The following is a 10,382-nucleotide window of genomic DNA, read 5'->3' on the forward strand; positions in this document are numbered from 1 at the left end:
CCTTGACTTTGAGACAGAAGAAGCACCTCTAAAGGTTAGAAAGCAGTTCAATTGCCACGGCCTAACCAAAGCTTCACCTCTGTCAACTGCCAGTCGTGAGCCGTCATTCGTCTGCTCGAAAGGAGAGTGCGTCCAATGCCCACAGGTTAGATCAATGAGCAGCAGCCAGACAGCGGTAAATTTTTGGTCACTAAGAGCCTGGGCTATAGTTAAGCCAATCTGTTGAAATGTAAGTACAGTAAAAGCTGTGTTATCTGGTCCTGTACCAACAGGAAAGCTCTATAACCTGGCATTTCTAATCTTCATAGAAAGTTCGGTTTATAGTCCGGTTGGCGCAGGGCCAGCAGGTTCCCTACCTGGCTCTGTGTGACTCCCTGGAAGCAGTGCAGGTAGAGGTGCAGCAGGCAGCCCTGTGGACTGCCTCCACCCACAGGCACCGCCTCCACAGCTCCCATTGGCCATCCCTAGGAGCAGCAGGGACAGATTGCTGCTTCCAGGGAGCTGCCAGAGGTGAGCGCCACCTGGATCCAGCACTCCAAAACCCCTCCCGTACCCCAACCCCCTTCCCTGAGCCCCCTCCTGTACTCAAACTCCCTCCCAGAGCCCACACCCCTCCCATGCCCCAACCCTGCACACTCTCCCTCTAAGTTAAAAAAAAAAAAAAAAAAAACACACACACCATCTAGTTACCAGCACTCCCCAACATGCCAGATAAAGCTTTTACTGTATCTAGCAGCCTTATGAATTTCCTAGGGAATGATTCCCCTCCCACACCAAGCATGGTAAGAAAACTAGTTTCTTGAAAGAGGAGCTCTTTCTCACTGTAAGTTAGCCAGCATTGTCCCAGCTGTATTGTTTCATAGAAAAAGAGCAAGACACTTGGAAGGGAAACAACTTGGAGTTTATCAGCACAGATTTCATTGTTTTGGCCAGATTCCATACGCTGCTACTCAGAAATAAGAAGTGACATGGAGAAGATTCAAGAGGAACAACATTTTTTCCACTGGAGAGAGACTTGCATGCCTGCATTAGCCAAGGATACCATGATTTCAGTCAACCCTAAGAATGCACCTACTTCGCCCCTCTCATCCCTATCAAAGAGGCTTTTGCACTCTATCAGGTTCAGGAAAGCTCAATCCAGGAGAATTCATTTTAGCATTTCACAGTTCAGCTTAGAGGGGCAAATAACCAGAAATGACAAAATTCATTTCTCAGGCTACTCTCAGTGAGGGCAAAACCAAACCTTTCAGACATTGGACAGTTTGAACTGATTCATTTAAAAGCTCTAAGCATGTGATTCCCCATGACATCTACAGAGCATTTAATCCAGGGATCATGACAAAGGAGCCCAACATGGACCAAGAGGTAGATATTGTCTCCCTTTTAAACTTGAAGTGGAAGTACAGAGAAGCTCAGTGACTTGGCCACAGTCACAGACTAAATCAAGAGTCAGAACAAGTCCTGACTCTCACACTCATGGTCCAAACAGCGGGACCTCCTGGTAGAGAGCATAGCCTAGAGTTTCAGATGTGGTCACCTGAAAGATACCTGGGAGATCCCACTTTCTTCTCACTGTGTTTAGCTTTAGGAGGAATTAAGCAATTCCCTTTCCCCCACAACTCCTGATCTTCATTCACTTTGTCCATTCCCCCACAAAGAGGAAATTTCAGAAAGAAAATCCATCTCCCAAGTGATATACTCTTTCCAGAAGAGTCTTCCCTACCTTCCCTTCAAAGCCTGAAGTATCAGTGTAATTCCTGCATTATCAATAAAAGCAATACAGTTCAGAGGTGGAAGAGATGGCAGAAGCACTCAGTCTTGGGCTGCTTCACAATAGTGCTGTGTTCTCACTCAGTAGAATAAAACCTAATGACCCAAGTTCAAGAGCATTTTTCACTTTTGTGCCTGTCCATCTTGCATGTGCAAGTCACCTGCTGATGGGTGCTTATCAGACAATTGTGAGAGTGCATATGCAATCACATTTCTTGAAAATTTAGGCCCAAGCTTCTAGAAACTAGGCAAGTTATGAATACATGAAGTTGAGTCTTTAAAGGCGAAGTCAGGCTCATGTTGTGTAAGCAATCATCCAGGCACTACATACTTCTGAATCAGTGAAGTGAGACAAGGTGAGGTTACACATGCCCCCAGATCATAATAAATATTTAACCCTCTGACCACTGCAGCCGAGATGGCTCCACACAGCTTCTGTATATGCCAGAGAACCAAGGGAAGAGTAAGAGGCCAGTCTCAAGCAGTTTGGATCCAAATTTAGGTTTTACATAGCTCAAATATTGTCAGGAACATCCCACATACACACACGTATGTGAAAGCCAGTTATTTGGGTATAAGCTTTCCTCTGCAGTTTCTGCAACCTGGACAATACAATGTGGTGCTACTGCACAGGATCCAGGAAGGAACACCAAATAGCCTGTTTTCACTAGCAAAATCGTGCCAAGTGCAGAAGTTAAACAGATAGCAGAAGTAATAAGTTACATTCTCAAAACGTATTCCACTTTCACTAACCTTAGGGGTTGGCAGTTTCAGTAATCTTAGGGCTAGTAATACTACACGGAAGGACATTTTGTATTTTAAATCAGGTTTTAAAAAAGCTTGACAGCGTCTCTTTGAAAGGGCAAGAAAAGAAACCATGGAGAAATGCAGAGATGTGAGAGTAATTCTATCCCAAATCATGCTAATAAGGTCAGACCAAGCCATATAGTTCTACTAATCCCCCCTTCCCTTGTTCATTAAGTTTTGTGTTAACGGTGTGTTGGTGTAAAGTCTCTGATATCACAATATAGTATTACAGGGCCTAGTCTAGATCCCTACTAGCAACTGACCCTTCAGTTGGTCACCACTCTCAGAGATGATCAATTCCCTAAAAAGCCGTTTCCTTTCTGCATCATCTTCCTTACGTGAATTTACCCCTTGGGGTTGGTAAATAGTCCCAAAATGGGGATAAATAAGGACATTCACACTCCCTTTCCAGAGACTGTGGTAGTCAGCTTCTCTAACACTGCTATTTCTTTTACCAGATTCTAAAACGCTGTGCTCTGGACTGTCAAATTTCAGGTCTAGCAGCTCAAGCAGAGTCTGCTACAAAACATCTCATATGTTGAAGTGAGCACTCCCTCAGAGTAGTAAGACTTTAGGATCCACCCTGATCTCTCTCATGTATTTATTGAGCATTGTCAGTGTGCTTAAGTCTTTGCAAAGCAGAGGAAGATCCCTGGCTCAAGGAGCTCAAACTTCAAACAGAAATACAATGGAGATACAAAGCACCAGCTGGCCAGGAAAAGGATGTCAAATTATTAGAGTTTGTTTCTGCACCACTTTGATTGGTGGCTTAGTGTTGACAGGCCTCATGGAAGCAGTGGACTGTAAGGAGGTATATATGAACCAAGAGGGGGTTCCTGGCTCCCAAGTACAGCAAGGGAGTTCCACTCAACAGAAAGCAAAGAAAGTTTCTTCCATAGAACCAGATATATTTGTCCATTTTACCAAATGGAAGTTGTGTATAGACCATGAGTTTTCCTAGGCTCGTGCTGGAAGAAGGAAAGACACTTCAGAAAAGGAAATTAGGAAAGAAAGCCGGAAAGGTTGAGATAAACACACTTCCTTTATGGCACTAGTGATAGCAGCTTAAAAAAAAATGTAACAAATGCAGGCTAAGTCTGCATTTTCATATTGTTCAAACAACTCGAGTATGAGCCTCTGAATAACGTGAATAAGGAAGACCAGCACCTGTTTTAAATATGATCCTAATAGTTACAAAATCACACATCATTTTCTACTTCTCCTCTGCGGAGCCAGGGGTTGTTACAATTCTCTCAGTTTATATTAAAAAAAGAGCAAACAGAGTCAAGAGGCTGATCCTGCAGACCCGTAGGACAAAAGTGAAATGGAATGATGACCCTATGGTACTAAGTAATTGCTATTAGTAGGTAGCAGAGATGGGGATGCAACCCAGTAGTCCTGGCTCTAACTCTCCTATCTATTTCACAGGGTGGGTCAAGCTGGTTATCGCTCCACTGACTTTAACAGAGCTGAGGATGTGACCCACTGTGACATTATCCCACTTCAACAAGTAGAGTTTTCCCTTGTAGGCTTATTCCACAGGAGCACATCCTAAAGCTCGCTTCTATTGCACAAGAGTACTGTACCTTGTTTTATCCATTGGAAATTAAAATATCAGTATGTATAGGGGACAGAATCGCTGGTCTACACTGGCAGGAGGTTTACTCATTGACTTGAAAGTTGAGACCTACTTATACAGTTCTCTTTGGTGGTAATTAGGTGAGGGGGGGTCTATTATTTTTTCTAGCTATGTTTAGCCCGGGGGGGGGGGGGCAGAGCCACTCTGAAGCAACAGAAACAGGTTTTCCTTAAAGTTTAGATCGCAAGGGTCACTGCTGTTGGTAAACACACCAAGGGGGGGAGGGGGATAGATTTTAGAAAATAACTGGAAAAACAAATACAGAGGTGATGTTACTCTTACAAACTCCACCCACAAAAATAAGCCTCACTTATGCAAGTCACCAAAATAACAGGAGGCTCACAGTAAATTGTGTAGACATTCAAAGCATGAAACTGAGTGATGCCTGGGCCACTCTTCAGCAGGGCCTGATTACATCCATGTGCTCTGCTGGGCTCCCTGGGGTTGGTTCCTTCTTGATTAGGAGACACTACTATGTGTCCCCCAACTCCCAACCACCACCCACCACCCACTTATGGCATCAAAATGAGATATCAATCATAGTAAATTGAGAGCTTCTCCCGCCGGCATGGCTACCACCACCCGTTGGATGTGGTTTAATTATGTTGATGGAAGAGCTCTCTCCCGTCAGCATACAGCAGCTACACAAGAGATCTTACAGTGGCACAGCTGCATCGGTACAGCTGTAAGCTCTCTCGTGTAGACATGGCCTTAATGTTGACATTTAAATCATCACTACTGGGCATTGGAGTTAACACCTGGGGCAGTTCACACCTCTCAGAACTATTGTTACAGGCTCAGTGGACTGGCATAGACATCCCTGTTTCAGTTACACTGTTATAGTTGTTTCTGAGCCCTAATAGAAGAGGTGATAAATACTGTAGGTGAACAGTGTGTCTTTCATCCCAAGAATCCTAGAGTGCTAGATCAACCATATGCCAACAGCAACATAGTTATCAACCAGCATATTTCTAAAGAGTGAGGAGAGGTGAAATCTTGGCCTAGAATGAAGTAAATGTGTCTGCTAGGAAATCCTGTAAAGATTTTTAAACATCCAAGCAGAGCAGACCACACTTAATTTTAGTGACTCAGCCAAAAGGTGCCCCACCCTAACCTTGCCATTAAATCGTACACAGTATAGAATTCATCTGCCTTGGTATTAAGATGTCAGCTCTAGGGGAGGAATGTTAGTCTTGTGGTGAAAGCACTAGAGTGGCACTCAGGAATTCTGGGGTCAGTTCAAAGCTCTGCCACAGAGCTTCCAAGATGATTTTGGGTAAGGCACTTCATGTCTGTAGGCCTCTGCTCCCCATCTGTAAAACTGGAACAACAATGCTTCCTTTCTCACACCCTCGGTCTTGTCTATTTAGACTGTAAACTCTTCAGGCAGCCAACCACGTAGTAAGACTATCCCTGCTGTGGTACAATGGACTCCAATACCTTCTAGGGCCCCAAGGTGTCAAAAATATTTTGTCATCATCCACCCCTGGATTTGGCTCTGTGGTTCCAAGGAATCTAAACACTTCAGTCTTGTTGCTTTGACCAAACATGCTTCCCTTCAGGTAGAAAGTCTGACAGACATTTGCTGCAACAGATAGCATATGAATTCAAATATTGATAAGATGAGTGATGTATGCATGACTTAGAGGAGATTTTCCCCATCCTCCTATTACCTCCCTCCTCACTCTGTACATTTTTAAAAGGGTAAAATCCCCATCTCATATCCACAGAGTAAATTCTGTTGGCTGTGGCAGTCCACTCTCCCTACATTTCTGGAAATTCCAGTATGAGAGCAGAACGCAAGAGTAGGGATCATGTAGGTGAAAAAAGTCCACCCTCAAGTAGGGATGCTAGAGGAGGCATATGGATATCTACAATAGTTCCCTGAAAGTTACCACCATCTACAGAGAATGGGGACGTTGTCAGGTAAAGCTGTCACTAGTCATCATAGGAAACCTTCAGGCCTTCACCTTCTGGGAGGTATACCCAAATTCAGGCTCTCAATTAAACCCTTCTCAGATGAGCAATAACTCCTTAGCTATGGTCTAGCTTTCTTTTTGCTAAGATTGCCGGATTTCTAATGCCAAGGAAGTCTCACTTGTCATCTCAGTGTGATCCACAGCAACATTTTCAAAGCCTAAAGTTTATACAACATTCCTATACAGCTTGGTCACCACAGCCAGTAACAGAGCCTATCACACAAAACTGTCACTACATCATTTTATGTGACTGCAAATGGGCAGGCTGCTAGTAAGCGTATTGGATGCTGATTCACACTATGAAACATTCTGAGAACCATGTACCAGAGAATTTTTCTAGGCCACTCATTTGAGGATCACTAACATTCATTCCAAACAAATACCAAGTGGTAATAGTGATAAATATTTGAAGGAGGAATAATAATCCTGTATCTTAACCACAAGGCTGTATCTTGGGCTCATCTCTACAACTATGGGCAAGTTACTTATTGTTAAGTCACAGTACTAAGAATATCAGAGGAGTAGCCATGTTAGTCTGTATCCACAAAAAAAAACAAAGATTCCGATGGCACCTTTGACTTCAAAGAGAAACTTCAGAGCTACAATTCATTTGCAAGATTTAACACCATTAATTTAGGCTTGAATAGGGACTGGCTGGCTCACTACAAAAGCAATTTTCCCTCTCTTGGTATTGAGACCTCCTCCTCAATTATTGGGAGTGGACCACATCTCCAGGATTGAATTGGCCTTGTCAACACTGGCTCTCCACTTGTAAGGTAACTCCTTTCTCTTCATGTGTCAGTAGATTTAGGCCTGCATCTGTAATTTTCACTCCATGCATCTGAAGAAGTGGGTTTTTTTTACCCATGAAAGCTTATGCCCAAATAAATCTGTTAGTCTTTAAGGTGCCACCAGACTCCTTGTTGTTTTAGTACTAAGAATCAGGACCTGGGTTTCATTCATTGCTCTGCTTCAGTCTTACCCTAGAACCTAGCAGCCAGCCACTCAATAGATTCATCACTCATCTTCCTTATTTAGAAAATAGGGACAAATGCTCACCTTCCTTACAGGGGAAATGTGAGGCTAGAAGTTCATGGAGTGCTTGGAGATCCTCAGACGAACAGTGCTTAAAAAAAGGAAAAGAAATACTTATAAAGCAAGAAGATTAACTTGTTAACTCCCCAGGTTCACTCCAATTTAAATCACAGACCTATAGATAAATGAACATGATGGTATGCTGTAGCGGTAGTCCATGAAAAAGGGAATATTCAGAAAGGAACAATGTTATCAGTTCATTCTAGAAGACCGGGGCTATGCAAAAAAAAATTTTTATCTCCAGTGTTTTCAAAAAAATTCCTCTAAAACAATTTGTCGGTAGCTGTTCTGCAGTCTTCTCATGCCAAACACCATAACACAAGACTAGGGCATCAGAAACAGAAAATAAAAGTGACTGGCTTAGTTTAATTCATTGGTTGTTTCAGATCTGAACTAACAGTATAAAGAGTAAGAGACTTTTAAAGTGGTTTTGGCCTTAACCAAAAGTATCATTAGAAACCAGGGGTAAGGGCCTTCCAAAACGGCTTTTAACAGCAAATACATACAGGGGTTAAGTACATGGGTGCTGGAACAATTTTGATAGTGGGGGTACTGAGAGACATTGAACAAAACTGTAAACGCTGTATATCATGGAAACCACTTCCAGCCAGGGAGGGCTGCCACACCCCCAGTTCCAGCAGCTATGGTTAAGCGTTACTGTGAGTCCACATTCTCCCTACCAAGGCAGCGGTTTCACGTTGCCAGTATGCACGCAGGGACAAGGTGTCAGCCCCAGCCTGGGACGGACACCAGGAAAGCGCCTGGAAAACTGAGCCCAACAACCCAACTGCAACCGCCCCGGCTACGAGGCAGGAGACCCAGGTCGGTCAGCGAGTGGGTGGACCTGCAGGGCCGTGACACGCTGGGCAGGGGTCACCCGCAAGCCCTCCTCAGCAGGGAGGGCTGTAAGGGGGCGCTACCCACGGAGGCCCCGAGCTGCAACACCAGGACCGCCCCGCCTGCCTTGTCCCTGTCGAGCCCCTTCAGCGGGGGTCCGAGGAAGGGCCCATTCGGGGCGCAGAGACACGGTGCCCCCCCAGAGCTGGGCTTCTCAAGGCAGCGCCCGCGCTCTCCAGGCACCCACCCGCCTGCGGCCCTGCCCCGCCCCAGCGGATCTCGGGGCGAGGGGGAGCAATTCCAGGAAGCCGGTGCAAGGAGAGCTCAGGCGGCCCAGGCCGCAGAGGCTCCCGCAGCCCAGGGTAGCCTTACCCGGCCCAGCGCAGCGCTCTCCGCCAGCCACATCTGCAGCGCCCGGCTCCGCACCGCTACGAGCTCCGTGAGCCTGTTTACCCAGGCACGGCACGGCACAACTCCGCTCCCATTGGCTCCGCCGCGTTCTCTCTCCGAACACGGATTTAGGATTAGCGCGGCCTCTGATTAGCCGAGTCGGCTGTCACCCACTGCCTGCTTCCTCCCACCCCGAAGCCTCTCCTCCAATAGAGGGGAAAGGTGCCGAGGACCAGCCAATGGGAAGGCGGCGTGCGGGCGTGGGCGGAGTTCCGTGGTGTCCCAGCTGGCGGCTGGGTCATATGGCGCGTGATTGCGCTCTGGAGCTGTATAGGAGCCTATTTGCTTGCCTGGTCTAGCGCAGCTGCAGAGCCCGGGCTGTTGGGTCCCCATGGTTTAGCCTAGCTAAGGAATTCTTGCGGTTTGACCCACGCTTCGCTTTGAAACGACGGCGCAAGGAACCAGGCAGTTCAGAGGATTTTGGAGTGGTCCGAAGCTTTTGCTTCAATGTTGTCATTAGTCTGAGCATCTGCTCTACTATAAAGAGTATCAGCACGTTAGATCTTCCTTGGCATTGCAGATTGCCATGTGACATGGCATTGGCTTTTCTCTTTAAAAAAACAATCCCAATCTGTTTTGTTTTTAGCAGGTACAAAAGTAACTGATGGAGTAATTCACTCTCCATTAGAGCAGGTAGGCTCACTCTCCATAGAACTGGAAGAATTCACTCTACAGTAAGTCTGACCGCTTTCAGGAGATCCTGCAATACTCTCCTCCTTGACAAAGTATTTGGACCCTAATCAGCAAGATAGTGAGTTTTAAAAAAAGATTATTTCCCAAGCAGTCTCCTTATTCTGGGAAGTGAGAACTTAGAGAAGAAAACTCCATTAAGTTCACCAAGGACCTCACTGTGCAGATTTAATTTACATAAGAAATGATTGCTAGCTATTATGGTAATTGGCACTAGAGTATATATACCCAGAGCCTTGTCACCTTGCTTGCCTCACTCTTGGTTTCTTCTGACTTGGGCCATTTCTAGCTATATATCTTAAACGATCACAGTACTGTCTGACAGTTTAAAAACTGTGCCCCTTGCTGACTCCTTTGCCTTCTTGGCTTATCTTTCTGGACTAACTGACCCTTTGACTTCCTTTCTTCTGTCGGGTTCTAGTTACCAGAGTAAAGGAAGCACCTTGGAGTATCTATATCAAACTAGGTGTCTACCTCTCTCCCCAACACCAGCACTCCCAAAGCTCTAGTCTGTCTCTCCCAGGAGGAGAAGGGAGATTGAACAAAGACTACTGCAGTATTGCCAAATATAAGTGCTAAAAAATTATGAGACAGGCCCCCTAAAAGCACAAGATTAATTTAAAAATTGAGATTTTAAAATAAAAATGTGGGATGCTTTTTATTTGCCTTCTGTTTTTTTAAGCCTCTAGGGTGCACTTGGGCCACATTTTCATATTTCCCCCTGCAACTATCAGAACTAGAAACTTACTTTGTTTTTTACACTAAAGCTGAGAACCTTGTGTATTCATATGACTCCAGGAGTTGGGGCTTTAAGAAAATGCCAAATATTGCAAGACTGACAATAAAATTGCAAGATGGCAATAGGGGTGCCACCTCCAAAGTACTAAAAACTGGGATTTCCTGAGCCCATAAAACTGGACAACTGGCAGTGTGTGCTGAGCACCCTTACAGATTTTTCCAGGACAGCTACCTCAAAAAAGGGACAATCTTGGGAAAACCTGGGCAGGGTGGCAACCCTAACTAGCAACACTACTGGACTGTAGTCATGTAAGGCTCAGCCTGCTTCCCTCCAAGTATATGTTCTGTCTGTTTATATCTGGTTTCCAGGGAGAAAA

At 45.2% G+C, this 10,382-nt stretch overlaps 1 protein-coding gene across 8 annotated transcripts in view; it reads right to left on the bottom strand.

Moving 5' to 3' along the window:
- The window catches only part of PSEN2 (presenilin 2), a 32,857-nt gene extending 24,197 nt beyond the window's left edge, over positions 1–8,660 (bottom strand). For 5 of the 8 annotated variants that reach the window (XM_048843376.2, XM_048843379.2, XM_048843377.2 and 2 more), the window contains exons 1-3: positions 8,500–8,660; positions 7,255–7,321; positions 78–219 (exon numbers count right to left, since the gene is read on the bottom strand). In XM_048843376.2, coding sequence (XP_048699333.2) covers positions 78–107 — 30 coding nt within the window. In that variant the 5' untranslated portion in view covers positions 108–219; positions 7,255–7,321; positions 8,500–8,660. The remainder of the gene's footprint in view (positions 1–77; positions 220–7,254; positions 7,322–8,499) is intronic. The other 3 variants (XM_048843372.2, XM_075127049.1, XM_048843374.2) reach the window with 3 other exon arrangements.
- Positions 8,661–10,382: the final 1,722 nt, after the last annotated feature.

This window comes from Caretta caretta, chromosome 3, assembly GCF_965140235.1.
Source record: "Caretta caretta isolate rCarCar2 chromosome 3, rCarCar1.hap1, whole genome shotgun sequence".
Taxonomy (NCBI): domain Eukaryota; kingdom Metazoa; phylum Chordata; order Testudines; family Cheloniidae; genus Caretta; species Caretta caretta.